The 17,562-nt window shown below is 37.0% G+C and overlaps 1 protein-coding gene across 1 annotated transcript in view; it reads right to left on the bottom strand.

Moving 5' to 3' along the window:
- The window catches only part of CARMIL1 (capping protein regulator and myosin 1 linker 1), a 295,366-nt gene that overhangs the window by 146,552 nt on the left and 131,252 nt on the right, over nucleotides 1-17,562 (bottom strand). Inside the window, exons 17-20 of the mRNA XM_042782185.1 lie at nucleotides 14,387-14,559; nucleotides 12,333-12,401; nucleotides 8,644-8,737; nucleotides 1,128-1,226 (exon numbers count right to left, since the gene is read on the bottom strand). Coding sequence (XP_042638119.1) covers nucleotides 1,128-1,226; nucleotides 8,644-8,737; nucleotides 12,333-12,401; nucleotides 14,387-14,559 — 435 coding nt within the window. The remainder of the gene's footprint in view (nucleotides 1-1,127; nucleotides 1,227-8,643; nucleotides 8,738-12,332; nucleotides 12,402-14,386; nucleotides 14,560-17,562) is intronic.

Below are 17,562 nucleotides of genomic sequence, written 5' to 3'. Positions count from 1 at the left end.
TCATATTTTAAATTGTCAAGCATTGTTACCTGTTCTCTGCTCCTTCTAACAGCAGTTTAACATTATGGACGTAATAAACCAAAGCTCAAACTCACTGCTGTTGAGTCAATTTGACTCATAGGGACCCCTCCTTGGATTTCCAAGGTGGTCAACCAATATCCCTTCTGAGGAGTGGCTAGTGGGTTTGAACTGCCAGCCTTCTGGTAGAAGTCAAATGTCTTAAACCCTCATAATAGTCCTAAGAACTTACTAACTAGAATTTGAAAAGAAAAAAAAAAAAAAAGAAAGAAAGAAAACCCTCAGTTGTACTCTGAATTATCTGGGGGTCAATTCTTTGGTTTATCTTTCTTTCTTTCACATGTCGTTCAAGTATCCTATGATCCTTGGTTTTGGTTTATATTTCTGGTGAAAAAATTTCTACACTATCTTTTTTTTCTTTTCTTCTTCTCTAGAAAAGAGAGAAGAATGAAGTAAAAGAGTAAAATCACCACAGTTTCTCTTCACCACTTAAATATTAATTAATATCCAACAAACTCTGCAATATTCAGAAAAATCTAGAAATTTCTTCCCTACTCATGGAAGCACAAGGGAATAGAAAGAAAGGGATAGAATATCTCCAAAGTAGTCAATTTGATTACCCTCAGATTTTTTTTTCATTTGTAGGTTCGTAATATTTGTATAAGGGGCTCTGGTGGTATAGAGGTTAAGACATTTGGCTGTTAACCAAAAGGTCAGTGGTTCGAACACACTGGCCATTCCACAGAAGAACGATGAGGCAGTCTGCTTCTGTAAAGATTTACAGCCTTGGAAACCCAATGGGGGTCATTGTGAGTCAGAATTGACTTATGGTAGTGAGTTTTGTTTGGTCTAGAATATTTGTATATAAATCTAAGATACATCATTAGTAATTTTAAAAGGTACAAAATCATCAACAATTAAAAGTGTGTATTTATTATTAGAATTAATCTATATTTCCTTCACTCTCTCCTTCCAAAGCCTATTTACATTTGTTGTCATTATAAAAAATCAGCTATTATTGTCCCACTAGGAATGAGTCAAATGACAAGGTCCTCCACTCTTAGAGGAACCAGCTAAGTGTGAGTAGGAGAACACTGGTGCTTTCTTACCTGCTGTGTAGTGCTGGTGACAATGCCCTGCTGTAGGCGATAGGCCTGCTCTTGATGGTATTTTCTAGTCTCATGATTCCGGAGAAGATAGTTTTCTATCTGGAAATGAAGTACATGTATCTTACAAGACAGCATTTAAATTCAGTAGAGAATATCATTATAAGGGAAACAGCCAGTTGTTGAACTTAAAACCAAGCACTAATATTGACCTGAAAGACATATAGGAATGGAGAAAGGCCAGCATTGTGATTTATTATTGGGGTTTTAGTTAGAAACTTAACTTGTGAGTAAATAGAGCAATTTTTATGTGACTCAGTAGTTGACAGAGATAAGCCAATGTTTAATTGCCTCCACGGTTATAGACTACTTTTAGTGATTTTTATCACTCTCTTGCACACATTCTCCATCCTTCTCCCATGAATTTTTAACCACTAAACAGTTCAGAAGTAAATATCCCCAAAGAATACAGATGCTACTCTGTGACTGTCTTAGACTTATTTGAGTGGTAGAATTCACCAGCATTTGGAAAAATTATTTATTTTAAAGTAGGGAAAAAATAGAAGATAAAATAGCTACAAAATTTGAAGGATACAGGCTGGCATTTATTACTCAAAGACATAGACTTAATTAATACCAAGATTTTCAAAATTTAAAAAAAAAGGGACTAATTTCAGCAAATTATACCAAATAATACCAAATGAATTTCCACAGAAAATGGAAAATCTTGATGTTTTTCGATAACCTGTGCTTTTATACAAAGACAATTTCCTATGAAAAACTCAAAAATGCAAATGATAATAACTGGATTGAAATAAAGCATTTAAGAATGAATAATATGCATTTAGATATATACTGAACAAAAAATGTACAGTTACCACTTGAAATTAAAAATATGTTTAAAGATTTAAAAAAAAAAGAAAAAGATTCGAGATAGGTAAATTATTCCATCTGTGATGGTTTGTTTTTTCCTTTAGTTGTGTGTATATATGTTTAACAATACAACTTAACAATTTAGCTTTTAATTTGTCACTATGGTTCCCTGGTTAAGAACTTCCAATAAGTGTGAAACTCTCAGTATTATTACATTTTCATTTTAATTTTCCATATGCTAAAATGACTACTACTTACTATCAATTAGGAACAATTAAAATACAGACTATAATTACTATCATCCCTAGGAACTATAAAGCAGAACAAAATGTACTATTCTACTGAACACAAAAGAAGAAATTATAAAAACGAAAAGATCCTTGAATGAAACATCATTAAAATGACACATTAATATCATGACATTATATTACATTAACTTTCTCTTGCTATTTCCTGAAAAGTCCTCTCTTTCCAAGGTGACATTATCATCAATGCAAAATCCTTTTTTTTAGAAAGATCTTTGCCCTGAAATATGACAGGCACATATTGCCATCCAGCTTTGGGTCCTTTTGTTTTGTTATTTGTTCTTTTATATTTGCGGGCTGTCAGCTGGTTCAGAGAACAATTTGTTTATTCAGGAGGCTCTCAACTCAGGCACAAAAGGTGCACTCAAGGATGGCCTAGACCTTTTCCAGGTGCACCAAGCTTCACAGACTAAGCCTAGAAGGAATTTGTTAGGAAAACAACATTCAAAGCTCATACCTAAAAACCAGCTTAAGTGGAAGGAACAATAATATTTTTCAAGTGTCTCTATTATCAGTCATATATATATTATCATTGATACTATTTGTATTTTGGATTAGCAGGGTAAATTTTCCTTGCATGTGTCATTTCTGGCCAAGAACAGTGAACCCACCTCCTGGGTACTAACACCTGAGGGCAAGAATAAGATTGAGTGGAAAGGAATGGGACAAAAAAAGTATTAACATGTGTCTTGGAATCCCCGGGCAATAAAGGGCGATCTGTGAAAAATTCTAGAGCTAGTTAGAAGTCTTCACTCTTACAGCACAAGAAGCAAAAATCATATTTTAATAAAGTAGTCTTGTATTTAAAAACAACAACTTACAAAGACTGAATATGGAATTATAATATTTTCTTTATTAAAGTAAAAATAGAGAGCCATATTTCTTCCAGAGGCTAGAGCTCTATTCATTAAAATGAAAACTTGAATAATAAGTATTTTAAGACAAGCCAATAAATACGAACTTTAAGTCACTGATTTTTCATTTCAAAACCACAAATTCAATATGCTTGCATCCTCCTTTGCCCTTATGCCTATTTCCTGTATCTATTTTTAGTTTTCTAATCCGTAGAGTCCTGATATATTGGATTATTACCTACCATGTTTATAAAAGTTCATTGCTTCTCCCCATTTTTTTCTTCTTTCTCTGGTTTAACCTGAGCATTTTTTTTATTATTCCATTTTCCCTTCTTTCTTAGCACATTACATAATTATACCTTTTTTTAAAAAAAAAATTTGTATTGTGATTCGGGTGAAAGTTTACAGAGCAAATTCATTTTCCATACAGTAGTTCATATACATTTTGTCTCATGACATTGACTGCAATTTCCCACAATGTAACAGCTTTCTTCCCATTTCCTCCCCATAGTTACCTCTTCCCTGTGTCCTTCCCTCTCATGCATTCCCACCCCACGAGCTATCTCCTTGTGCATAATTATACTTCTTTTTAAAAAAAATTTTAATGGTTGCTCTAGAGTTTGAAATATACTTTACAACTATTCTAAGTCTACTTTCAAATATCAATATACTACTTCCCAGGCAGCATCTTAGATTATTCCTAATTCCTCCCTCCTAAAAGATCCTTATAACATTGCTTTCATTCATTTCAGTTATTCATATGCTACAACCACCTAATGCATTGTTGCTATTATTACTCTGAAAAAATAAGTATCTATTAGATCAATTAAGAGTAAGAAAACTAAATGAATTTATTTTATCTTCGTTTAGTCTTTCTCCGATTCTCTTTCTTTTCTTTATATATCTGAGTTTTTAATCTATGTAATTTTCTTTCTCTCTGAAGAACATCTTTTACCATTTTCCTGCATGACAGGCCTCTGGTGAAAAATTTAGTTTTTGTTTGTCTCAGAGTCTTTAGTTCTCCTCTACTTTTTGAAGGATAATTTTGCTGACTCAATAGCAATGGGTTGGTTGGTTGATTGGTTTGCTGGATATAAACTTCTAGGTTGGTGTTTATTTTTTCTTCCAACACTGTAACACATTGACTCTACTCTCTTCTTGCTTACACAGTTTCTGATGAGAAGTCACTGTATTTCTTACCCTTGTTCCTCATAAGTAATTTTCTTCCCTTGCTTCTTTCAAGATTTTATTATCTCTGACTATGATAAGCCTACGTGTAGATTTTTTGGGGTATTTATCTTGCTTGGTGTTCTCTGAGATTTCTAGATCTGTATCCTGGTGTCTGTTATTAATTTTGAAAAATTTTCAGTCATCATATCACCAACTATTTTATTCCCTCTGCTTCTGTCACTCTTTCATCTCCTTTTGGTATTCCTATTATGCATATGGTTCATCTTTTATAACTGTCCTACAGTTTTAGCTATTACATTATTCTTTTTTTTTTTTTTCTCTTTACATTCCAGTTTTGGAAGTTTCTACTAATACATCTTCAAGCTCACTGACTCTTTCTTCAGCCCTGTCCAGACTAATGAGGCCATCTGTTACAGTGGGTTTTTTATTATTTCTATCAATCCCTTTTGACTTTTTTCTTGAAGTTTCCATCTCTCTGCTTACATTACCCACTTTTTTTGTTTTGTATGTTGTCTACTTGGTCCACTAGAGCCATTAATGTATCAATCAGATATTTTAAATTCTCTGATAATTCCAAACTCCGAGTTTAGTCTAGGCATAGTGCCTAAGGCATTTGACTACTAACCAGAGGTGGCGGTTCAAACCCACCAGCCACTCCATGGAAGGAAGACTGGACAATCTACTTCCATAAAGATTTACCGTAAAGATTTTTTGTTTTTGTTTGTGAGTCTAATTTCGATATGTACTTTGTCTCCTTTGACTACTTTTTCATGTTTTCAGCATGCTTTGTAATTTTTTGTTGAAAGCCAGACACACTGAATCTCATCATAGGAACCGAGGAAATCAGGCTTATAGCATGAGGTTTTATGTTATTTTGGTTAGGAGAGGGTTGTGTTTAATGTTTGCTCTAGTAATGCCAAAGGCATTTGACTGCTAATCAGAAGGCTAACAGTTCAAACCCACCAGCCATTCCTCTGAAAAAAGATTGGGTGATTTACTTCTGTAGTGATATTGCCTTGGAAACCCAAGGTGAGGTCGCCTTGAGTTGGATCCAACTTGATGGCAGTGAGTTTGGGTTTTTCTTTTTCTTTTTTTAGTTATAGGTGCCAGAAGCTTTAGTTTTCTCTAATTTCCTTGTTTTTGTTTTCTCTTCTGTTGTCTTTGGATTTCCCTCTTTCTTAAGTATAATCTGTGTCACACAGTTCCCTTAGTTGTAATGTGGTATTATTATACTGGAGGCTTACTGATATGATGCTACAGTGCTAGCAAAGGGAAATGTTTTATATTAAATGTTTGCAGTTTTAATTTCAGGTTTTTTAGTGGACCTGAGTCCATATGCTTTGAACTTGAAAAGTGTTTCTTTGTTTTTGTTTTATTTTTTTTCTCCCCTTATGTGAGAGAGAAATGTTATAGGATTAGGTTATAGTGGACAGTAGTTTTCTAATTGCCCTTCTACCAGGTCAGATAAGGCTCTAATAGAGTAGTTCCCCTTGAGGATAGGCCTTACCAAAAATGCTCTGGCATATTACAAGACAGTTATTTTCCCCTGAGCATATCTTTAAATGGTTACTTTTCTCTTCTCCTGACACAAGCTTGAGAGGATTTTTTTTTCTGATTTTCATAGTGAGAAGTGGGTAAGCCTCCTGGAAGTAAAACCCATGATATTGTGGGAGGCCTCCTATTATTGGGCCACAGGAGTGGCCCTCTTAAGCTAATCCACACTCACCCTCCATCAATTTATCAAAAACCATTTGAGTATTCCTACCAGTTACCAAATACCATCAAATCAGCTCCAACTCATAGCAACCCTGTGCACAACAGAAGGAAACACTTACTGCCTATTCCTATGCCATCCTCACAAGAGCTGGTATGCTTGAGTCCACTGATGCAGCCACTGTATGAATCCATCTCACTGAATGAAGTCTTACCCTTTTGTGCTAACCCTCCACTTTACCAGGCATGGTAACTTTCTCCAGCGACTGGTCCTTTCTGACAACATAACCAAAGTAAGTATGACGGCATCAGCTCATTCTCGCTCCTAAAGAGCATTCTGGCTGCACTTCCAGGACGGATTTGTTCATTCTTCTGTCAGTCCATGATATTTCAGTATTACTTGCCACTAAACTATACTGATCACCATTCAAAGGCATCAATTCTTCTTTGGTCCTTATTAACTGTCCAGCTTTCACATGCACATGAGGTGATTGAAAATACCATGGCTTGGGTTAGCCACACTTTAGTTTTCAAAGTGACATCTTTGCTCTTACCAACCACAGGTTCATGGTTTTAAAGAACAGAAATTTATTTTTTTACCATTCTCAAGGCTAAAAGTACACAGCAGGGTCTCAGCCATGTCAATTCCTTCTGCAGGCCTCTTTCCTAGTTTCTGGTGACTGCTGACATTCCTTTGGTTATAGCCAATACTCACATTGTATCAGTCTTTCACTGTGACTATGTGTCTCTGTCTATTCTGGTCTCTTTCTAAATCAGAAGTGATTAGGTTTAAGACTCACTAATAAACATTAATGTATTAATTTACTCATTAACAAAAGAAGTACCCTATTTTCAAAGAGGATCACATCCACAAGTACAAGGGTCAGGAATTCAACACATATTTTAGGGAAACACAATTCAATTCATAGCAGTAGGTGATTTATTATTAAAGGTCACAAAGTTGGGAAGAGTTAGATTTGAAGTCAGATTTTATTAATCCAAATCTTATTTTTTTCACCACACCACAGCACATCCTTTTTAGTTCAACAAACGTCTATGGAGTACCCAAATATGCATGCCAGCAACAATGCTAGCTGTTTGGAATTGAAAAAAAAAAAAAGATAGGCTCTGCCTTCAAGGAGTTCACAGTCCAGTGGCAGACAAAGACAAGGACTCAGGTAACTTAAAGCAATGCCATAGGTCAGAGAGAAGCACAGGAAACTTGAGAAGAACAACCACCTAGTATGGAAGGGGACTGAGAGGACTTTTGTCTAGCTCACACTTGATTTAAAGCTAACATACATGCATAATGCATTCTAGGGAGAAAGCACGAGTATATTACTAGTAATGAATGGTCTAGACTAGTCATTCTCAAATATTATATTCACCAGGAGAGCTTGTGAAAACATAAATTGTAAAATTCTATCTCCAGCATCTGGAACTCCCAAATTTGCATTTCTAACAAGTTCCCTAGAGCAAAATGAAGAGTTAAGGGCAGCAAGAGAAGATTCTGGAAAGAATTTCGTGTTGTGTTAAGGAGACCAGGTTTTATCCTGAAATCCACTGGAAAGGGGTGGACTGAAGGTTTTAGTCTGTTCAGATTTGCCATGTAAGGTGGTGTTTTTGATTGCAGCATGGAAAGCAAGCAAAAGGAGGAAAGAGTAGGTGCTAATTAGGGAGGCTGTACTAATAACCCTAGTGAGAGATAATGAGGCTTGATCTAAGGTATCTATAATAAGAATATACGAGAAGAAATCTATTTTATACATTTATGCTATAGAATTGGTAAGCTTCATGATTGATTAGCTAAGAGGGATTTGGGAAGGGAAACTGAAGGTTAGGAGATTAGATAGAGGGTGGTATCACCAGAAGAGATGGAACAAAGTAGGAGGAAAGAATTCATAGGTTGCCAATAACAATAGGAAATGCAAATACACTTGCTAGTAAAAGGTGGAGTAGGCTTTTTTCGATGGCACATATTAGAGCATGTCTAAGAACAGAAAGAAAGCTAGCCATAGAAAGATGAAGAAATGGGAGACTGAGGGAATGACTCATAGGGCAAGTCATCAGCACCCACCAGGGTAGGATCAAAGGCACCATTAGATTGTTGGGCTTGAAGGAGGAGGTGGTACCCACCCATCATCTGTAGGTTTGCCGGAAGGAAGTGTGGATTTATATGTATTTATAAACAGAAATTGTGGAGGGAGATCCCAGTAAGAACCTAAACTTCTTGATGAGAAAGAGTACAATGTTCTATCCATCAAGAACGAAGGGGACAGAGGTTTCACAAGTTGACAAGCAGTTCCACACATGCGCCAAAGGATGATCAGGAAATTACCTATGATTAAATTCTGGCAGATAGATTTTGCAAGAATGTTATTTTATTCTACTTAAACTCTATGACAAGTTTTAGTCTTTATTTTATTCCACCCCCAGTCATGCATTATGCTAGTCGTGATTACAAGAATACAAGATAATATGAAAAAGTTTTTTTAAACTACAAAATGCTGTTCATACATTCAGAATTATTATAAACACAATTCAATTCAAATGTGGAATTTATTGTACTAAATTCTTTAATACCTTCTGCAGAGCCTCTTCTGTTTTTTCAGGGTTTGTCTTTAGGGCTTGAGAAGCATCATACATAGGAATTGGCATAAATCTCAATGTGTAGTTCCTAGATAAAAGGAGAAAATAATATGTTTATTTTAAAATAACTTAGTCTTATTAACTTACTTGGCAATTTAAAAAAAAAAAAAAGTTTCTTTCGAAATGTTGCTTAGAAAATTCTAAATCACCAGACAAACTTAGGTTTCTAGACTACAGATCAATCTTCCTTAATATGCACATGTGCACCACCATGGACTTTTATCATTAATCTATGCTGTCTTATAAAACCAGCACAACTTTGAGGAATGTGGTTTTCTTGTTCTGTTTTTGACTTTGGATTAGATTAAGGAGAGTTTTTCTATTGGGGTTCAAAAGACAGATTGAGAGACTACAGAACCAATTCTGAAAAAAGTCTATCATCCCCTTGCTACTTGCTTGTGTCTCAGTAACCAACAGATCTGAATGCACCTAGATAACTACAATGATTATCTACAAAAATAATCTGTTCAGTTTCTGGGCTCCATTAAATAAACAAGTGGATTGTCTTTAGAAAAACTGCTAAAAAGCTGTTTCCTACTTGTTAAACAATACTGGCCTCCATTTAAGTCTTTCAGTTTGCACTCAAGATCAGAACCTGGTCCACCAGGCTCAAGAAGCTAAATGAATTAACATGAAGTGTTATGTCCTTATATTACCTCACCTCTGCTGGCCAGCTGATTAGACAGAAAAGTGTAGAAGCAAGGCATTTGTGTGAGAAAACCTGTCTGGGCTCCAACCTGTGGTCCTGACCGTGCTACAAACTAGCCATGTGCCTAGATGACTCCTAACACCTGCTCTTCTACTGCAAATTCTAACATAGGAGATGTTTTCTCTTTCCTACTCTAAAATTCATCTGTCCATTTCTATAATACAACACACAGCAAGAATGACCTTTTTGATCACTGGGTACCAATTATGGCATCCTTATTAAGATTCACCCTAGAATCACATAGTTATCCAGCTTATCTTAGGTCTCTGCCCAATAAGCAGCACTCACAATGTAATTATCATGGATTTTAAATGACTTTTACTTAAAGAGTAGATTCACAACTGATTCCTGAAATAAGGTATTAATGAAGAAAACTAGCAATCATCTTAATAATATTAGTCATCTAGATAGGAATTACCTAATAAGAAAATAATCATCCAGACCAACTTATTGTGTGTATAATATATACAAATACAACTCTTTGAATATAAAAATATTGTTGTAAAACACTGTATAATGTACCCTTAATGCAAAATACATATAATAAAATATATAATATTTCTATATATTATAAACACATTCTATAAAGTTATATTTCTATAATTTCAGCTTTTATCTTAACTTTATTTCAACAAAATTGTTTTTGTTTGGCTTAAAGAAATCAGCCAAGTAAAACTAAAAGTCATTATGTCTTTTTTAACAGACTTGAAGATTTATCTTTCTCTAATCCAGACCAGCATCGCTGATTTAAACTAAAGGTGATTTTGAATTGTTTTGGCATCTTGGTGCACAATGTACATAATAGGAGGCTCCGGCTGTCAATCTGGAAATGATCTGAGTACTGAATAAGCATGCTTTCAGCTTCGTGGATCTGGCTGGTGGTTTACATCAGGGTGGCAACTGTGCCGTCAGCACCAAAATACAACTATTTATAAATAAATGTTCCCATTTAGGGGTCTTCAAGTGCAACACGAGTAATTACAGGTGTGTCTATAGTCATGGAGGGCTCCTGGGAGAGGTGGTCCTGGGGACTGGATGGTGTAAGCTGCTTTCTCATGTTTAGCTATGGCCTAGGGTCAGGATCCTCGGAAGGAAGGTTGGGCAATCTACTTCTGTAGTGATACTGCCTCGGAAACCCAAGGAGGGGTCGCTATGAGTCGGGTCCGACTCGATGGCATATAACAACAACAACAGGGTCAGAATAGAAAATAAAGAATTGAGGGGCTGAACCTTTTTAATGTGGTGGCAGCACTTTTAACCTTTTGACTAAAGTAGAACCATGGGATTTGGAGTTGAAAGGCAGTTAAGGATAATATAGTTCAATTTGTTCATATCAAGAAAGAATTAAAGATACTTGGATCAAGATCATAGGCTTATTGGTGACACATCTGGGAACTGAATGAAAGGTTCCTAATGCTTGGTCTTGGATTGTGTCATGACATCACATTGGGCATGAAAGTTCCTCCTAGGAGGTCTCATATATGGAGGGAAATCTGGAAATACATAAAGTAATGAGCAAACTTTCTCCTCTGCTCCAGAAGATGCCAGGCCCAGACAAATTAAAGCAAATGACTTGGACTGTTTATTGGAGCTGGTTGAAGCTTAGCAAACTGTGATCTTCATACTACTTTCCCAGGAAACAACAGTCTATAGAGATTTGCATTCCACTTAATTTAACACAACCCTATTATATTACTGTCTTATTTGAAGTTGTAACTCTCAACTAACCAGTTAAATCTCAGTATGTACATGGTTAGGAGCTCTGGTAGCATAGTGCCTAAGGTATTTGACTGCTAATCAGAAGGCTGGTGGTTCAAATCCACCAGCCACCCCTCAGAAAGAAGGTTGAGAAATCTACTTTCCTAGTGATACTGCACTGGAAACTCAAGGAGGGGTTGCTATGAGTTGGGTATGACTCAATGGCAGTGCATTTGGGTTTTCGTTTTTTATGTACGTGGTTTGTGCTTGATGTTAGCCAGGCTCTTAAATGTTTTAATTATTCTATATCTGTTTAATAAGTCATTGTTTTTTTCAAATGGTAATTCTAGCAAAACTTCTGATCTATTGGTGAAAGGGGGTTGTGTTTTGTTTCTTAAATAAAAAAGTTTTAAATTATGTGTGTTCCCTGGGTATTTCCTTCTCCGTCCTAAGTATTTGCGTTGTTAAAAGAGAAATTACCAATATAGAGGAACTTTAGGAAAATTCTAAATAAAGGTATTTCTAAAAGCAAAAAAAAAAAAGTATTTATTACATTTTATAATCTCTCATTTTTAATGTTTTCAATCTGCTTCAACCATTTCTGCCTTTATGTAAAAAAGTGTGAAGATTGAAAAGCTAAGATTGTTCTCACCCATATAAAGTATTATTTTTCCATTTCTTTTACTGGTTTTTTGAAAACATGAGGAAAGTAAATTTAACATTAAATATTAATTACAGACTTTAGTTATTAAAGTAATAGAGAAAGCCATTTATGATAATGATATAAGTTAATCCTGGGCTGACCATTTCTCAATTTCAATTTTACTTTTTGGATCTCAGCTTTATTCCATCACTGGCTTCAAAGTTGTTAGAATGGACAAAAAAGCAAGACCCATGAAAACAGACTGTGAAACTACAGGGGAGGAGGAAATAAGGCAATCGTCACACTGAACTCTTCCACTGATTTCATTCAGTCTTCAAGACAACATGGCATCTTCAGCAGGACAGGTATTTCTGGCCCCTTTTAGAGATGAAGAAATTCACACCAGAAGAAATTCAATGTCTTCCAAGGTCCTGTGGCTGGTAAGCAGTAGACTATGCCCAGACCCAGATTTCCTGCTTCCCAACCTATTGGTACTTTTATTACCCCATAGATAACATAGAGATCACTGGCTCTTTTGTAGTTTTCCAGAAAGAAATTCTAATTAAAACTTACTTTTCCATAGCAACAGCTATATCTTGAAAGCCTTGAGCAGTGATGTTGTTCTTGTCCCAAATTACAGTCCTGTTTGAAAACCAAATTACGTAAGCAGTTTAACACTAAGGAAAGAAGGAAAATTCTTCCACTGAATATAAATCTCTTAGAGGCAACACTGGCTGGGTATTTCAGTACAGTAGCATGATGTGAGCAAGGGATAATGTTCATCTTTGTTTCAAACAAAGCAAGGATGAGCATTTCCTCCAACATTAGATTCTTAAACACATTCATTCTCAAGCAGTAGGAAAAAAACTGTACCTAAAAGCAACAGTACATGTATTAACTTATCATTAAGTTATCCAATGATTTACTAGTTGGAAAACTCTAAAATTGGATTTCTCGGATAGTCTCCCAATAGTATTCCAGTACTCATGTCTGAAACTATTTACAAAAGATGCTGAACAGCCCCTTGCCCAACATTAAACATTTCAGGTACTGAGACCTTTTCCATTCTAGGTAACTGAAGGGGATCTTACTGTATTTTCTCCTGTCCTCATCCTCATCCTGACCTGGTGTGATTAGCAACCCCAGGAATGGGTAGCACCTGGCTCACTTGGCTGGCAAAACCTCCATTACTATTAATGGTGGTTGCTTATTTTTTAAGCACAAAATCTATTTTGAGTAAAAGTATTCTTTTATCTCCAGTATGTATATACCTCAAAGGTATCTTAGGACTTGTCACTTCATCCTGACACATGAAATGGCTTTTATTTGTGGGGATGATCCCAGTCTCAGAACTTCTTTACTTTCCATTCCTAATCTCGATGACTTTCTTTCTTTATGTACATGCTGACCTTCAAAGAAATTCCTGCAGTGTTTGGCTTTAGACACGTAAGATTCAGACTCTGACTTAGGCTCGAGAGCAAGGGAAGTATTAGTAAAGAGCCCTTTGAGAGCAATGCAAATGGACTCTTCACTCACCAGACTGCTGGACAGTGCCTTTGAACCAATGGATTTCCTGTACTCCCCTTGCATTTTAAGTCTTTATAGTGACAGGGGTAGCAAGTGGAAGATAAGGCCCTGGGCTCTATCTTTGCTATCTGCTGCAATAACAGAAATACCCCAAGTGGGTGGCTTTAACGAACAGAAATTTATTTTCTCACATTTAAAAAGGCTAAAAGTACAAATTCAAGGTGCCAGCTCTAGAGGAAGGCTTTCTCTCTCTGTCAGCTCTGGCAGAAGGTCCTTATCTCTTCTGAGCGTCTATTCCTAGGCAATCTTAACATGGCTTGGCATCTCTCTTCCCCATCTCTGCTTCTTTCCCTTGCTTCTTCAGTCTCTTCTATATATCAAAAGAGATTGACTCAAGACACATCCTATACTAATCATGTCTCATTAACATAATAAAGACAACCCATTCCCAAATGCGATTACAACCACAGACATAGTGATTAGGATTCACAACACATATGTTTGGAGGACACAATTCAATCCATAACAGGTTCACAAACATGCAAACCAAGCACACAAAGCCCCTCCTATTATTGCTTGCCAGCTCTACTCATTTGGTGCTGTCTACACAAGCTCTGGTAGCATAGTGCTTAAGGCACCTGACTGCTACCCAGAAGCTGGCGGTTCAAACCCACCAGCCACTCCTCGGAAGGAAGACGGGGCAATATACTTTCGCAGTGATACCGCCTTGGACACCCAAGGAGGGGTCGCTATGAGTTGGGTCCGATTAGACGGCACACAACAACAACAACAACACATAAGCCTACAAAACACTGTCTTCACTCACACACTGGTCAGCTGTCCACACTGATATGAAGTAGGAACCAACATCTGCTCACAGAGATCAGGTTTTACCTTACAATGGAAATAATTAAGACAATAGTCTAAAGTGATCACAGTGTCTAATTTGGGAACACTCTCCCCAATACCTTGAAAAGACTTGACATTGCCTCTTCTTCCTAGATGCCTCATGGGAAGCCCAGCCTCCCCAGCCCCCACCAGCCTGCTCTCCAATGCTTAACTTTCCTTAGAATGAAGGGCTCAGGGTCCATCCTACATACCTGAGCTTGGTGTTGATCTGTAGTGCTTTGGCCAGCATCTTTGCTCCCATGTCCCCCATCCCATTTCCACTGATGTCCACTTTAGTGAGGGAGGTGTTGCTTCCCAGGGCATTGATTATGATGGTGACCTCAGTCTTGAGTTTTGAGTCTGCCAGGGACAACGACTGCAGCGGCTGTGGAGTGAAAAACATGCAGCACTCACAACAGTCTCTTCAAAGCAGCAATCACGATTTATGGCTCAACTCAAAGCAGAATTATAAGAGGATGTACTCAATGCAAATGCATGAAGTGACTGATTTTGCAGTTGCTGGCTAAAAGACACTGATGAACGACATAGGAAGTTTTGAGCATAAAATGAACTAGCGTCAAACTTAGAGAACTGGTGTTTTAATGTTCAATAGCTGCCATTTCTCATCTTGGGGAAGCAGTGGAAAGACGTGTAGGGTGGCCAATGCCAGTTCCTTCGGAAGAAAAAAAATACCATTGCCATTGAGTCAATTCTGACTCAACATGTCATCATGTGCATCAGAGTCATCATGTGCATCATGTCATCATGTGCATCATGTGCATCAGAGTAGAACTGTGCTTCACAGGGTTTTCAGTGGCTGATTGTTCCAAAGTAGATCACCAGGCCTTTCTTCTGAGGAGCCCCTGGACCTTTAGATTAGCAGTGCAGTACTAACCATTTGCAGTACCCAGGTATTCCCTTTGGAGGACAATACCAAATAAACAAAAACTACACAAAAATCTCTTAGCTGCAGTATGACTTTACTGTCCATTCTTCTCCATTTTGTTTTTCATATAAGGTGATAAACCAAAAAAAAAACCACCTCCCTGCCATCGAATCAGATCTGACTCACAGTGACCCCTCTTAGGTTTCCAAGGCAGTATCACTACAGAAGTAGATTGCCAACCTTCCTTCCGAGGAGTGGCTGGTGAGTTTGAACCACCTGCCTTCTGGTTAGTAGTCAAATGCCTTAGGCACTATGCTACCAGAGCTACTAACCATGTACATATATTTATTCATTTACCCTCCCAGTAAGTCAATATATTGTTATTTGTTATTTGCCGTCGAGTCGGCCCCGACTCACAGAGACCCCTCCTTGGGGTTTCTGAAGGCAGTATCACTACGGAAGTAGGATTGCCCAACCTTCCTTCCGAGGAGTGGCTGGTGGGTTTGAACCGCCAGCCTTCTGGTTAGCAGTCAAGTGCCTTAGGCACTATGCTACCGGAGCTCCCAAGTCAATATATAGTCATTATTATTATTAACCCAAGGAGCCCTGGCAGTGCAGGGGTTAATGCATTCAGCTGCTAACCAAAAGGTTGCAGTTTGAACCCATAAGTCACTCTATGTGGGAGAAAGATGTGATAGTCTCCTTCCACGAAGATTACAGTCTTGGAAACTCTAGGGCAGTTCTGTTCTTCTTACAGAGGTGCTACGAGTTGAAATCAACTTGAGGGCAATAGGTTTACTATTATCCAGTTTCCCAAATGAAAAACTGAGGCACAGAGCAGATAATTAACTTGCCCAAGGTCACAGAGTTATATATAGTAGATGAACTGGGATTCAAATACAGAAAGAAGGTCTTATTCCAGAGCTCACACTCTTTACCACTACATCATATTGCTTTTATTAGCTTATTCTAGATCTTTTTTGACCGTAACTCCCTTAGTTTTCTCTTGTAAGTGTCAATAAAAAAACACACTTAAAAGTTTTATTATGTAAGTCAAACTGGTATAAACTATGAAGTTCTTTCATATATGAGCTCAGTGGTAAATCCAAACCAGCCCCACTCACTGTCCATTTAAGCTAGAGATTTAAAGCCACAGAATGCAGGCAAGGAACCCTGTTGTGCAATGGTTTAAGTGCTCAGCTGTTAACCCAGCAGCTGTGCAGGAGAAAGTTGGGAAATTCCATATGCTTATTTCATAAGCAGTTCCAATACCACAGGGCAGTGGGTATCAGAAGCAGCTCTTAAGGTCATCTATGACCAGGTTCCCTAGTGGCCCATGGGACTGGAGCTCTACAGATGTTCCTGGGAGGCCTGCACAAGGACACACAAACACAGGCAGGGGTGTAATCTATGTCCACTCAATCACTCAACATTGAATTCTAAAGCCAACACCTTATACAAGGTGCTTCTACAAAAAGGCACAGGAGATAGAATGAGAGTGTTGGTGGTTTCAAGCCTCAGATATCAACAGAGGAACATTACAGGTTTTGTTACAGCTCTATCAAGTGATACAGTCCAAATCTGATCATGTTTCCCAATCTTAATACAGCTTATGGTAAAATTAAGGAAACTACAGCAATGGATGTTGGTGATGATTGCACAACATGATTGATATCATTGGTCTCATTGATTGAACTGTATAATTGAAAAATGTTAAATTGACAACTATATTTTAGTTGTGTTACCTATATTGTGTTAACTCTATTTTATCAACAGTTTTTCAAAAAGGTAATATTAGTTTTCATTAGAATCAACTTTTTAAAAGTTAAATGACATGGCAAATGTTAAGGCAATTAAATCTTCAGCCAAAAATCCTGCATATGTTTAAATTCAGAGAGGTTTCAGGATGCTATTTTAAATTTTCTTAGAGCTTCTACACTTAAGCAAAATTTTAAAAATGTAACTGAAAATGCTTCTGATTCAGGACACTTAATACTTAAACAAAAAAAGAGGTAATATTGCTTTAATAAAAAGCTGTAATCACATCTCTCATGACTTCCATAATCTCTCTTCAACTACTACAAAAATGATATATTACAGGTTCTTCCTCAAACTGGAAAACTGTCAACTCTACTAGCTAGCAAGCAACAATTCCAGTACTATATTCAAATTCTAATACACCCCAGTTAACACTTAAAAATAATAGGCAGAGTCATTAATGTGAATAGAACAGCCTGAATTGCATGCATATTTATAAGGTCATCCCTTCTTGATTTATTACACTTCCATGTAACATTACTATTTGAAATCTTACTATATTTCTTCTCACAGTTGAACATGTTTAATATGAGAATCTGTCTCCTTTCCATAGGCACTCCCAAGAGAAACACATTCTGTCCCACTGGTTACAACATGAGCTTGTATGTAATACTTCAAATCAAGATTCCCTGTCACCAGGGCGCCTCAATGTTACTGTCCCATAATGCTGAGCACAGCAGCCTG

Source organism: Orycteropus afer, unplaced genomic scaffold (genome assembly GCF_000298275.1).
Source record: "Orycteropus afer afer isolate SDZICR_OR568_19922 unplaced genomic scaffold, OryAfe1.0 scaffold00255, whole genome shotgun sequence".
Lineage (NCBI taxonomy): Eukaryota > Metazoa > Chordata > Mammalia > Tubulidentata > Orycteropodidae > Orycteropus > Orycteropus afer.
The sequence above is the reverse complement of the archived record's forward strand: the minus strand, read 5'-3'. Positions and strand labels throughout refer to the sequence as shown.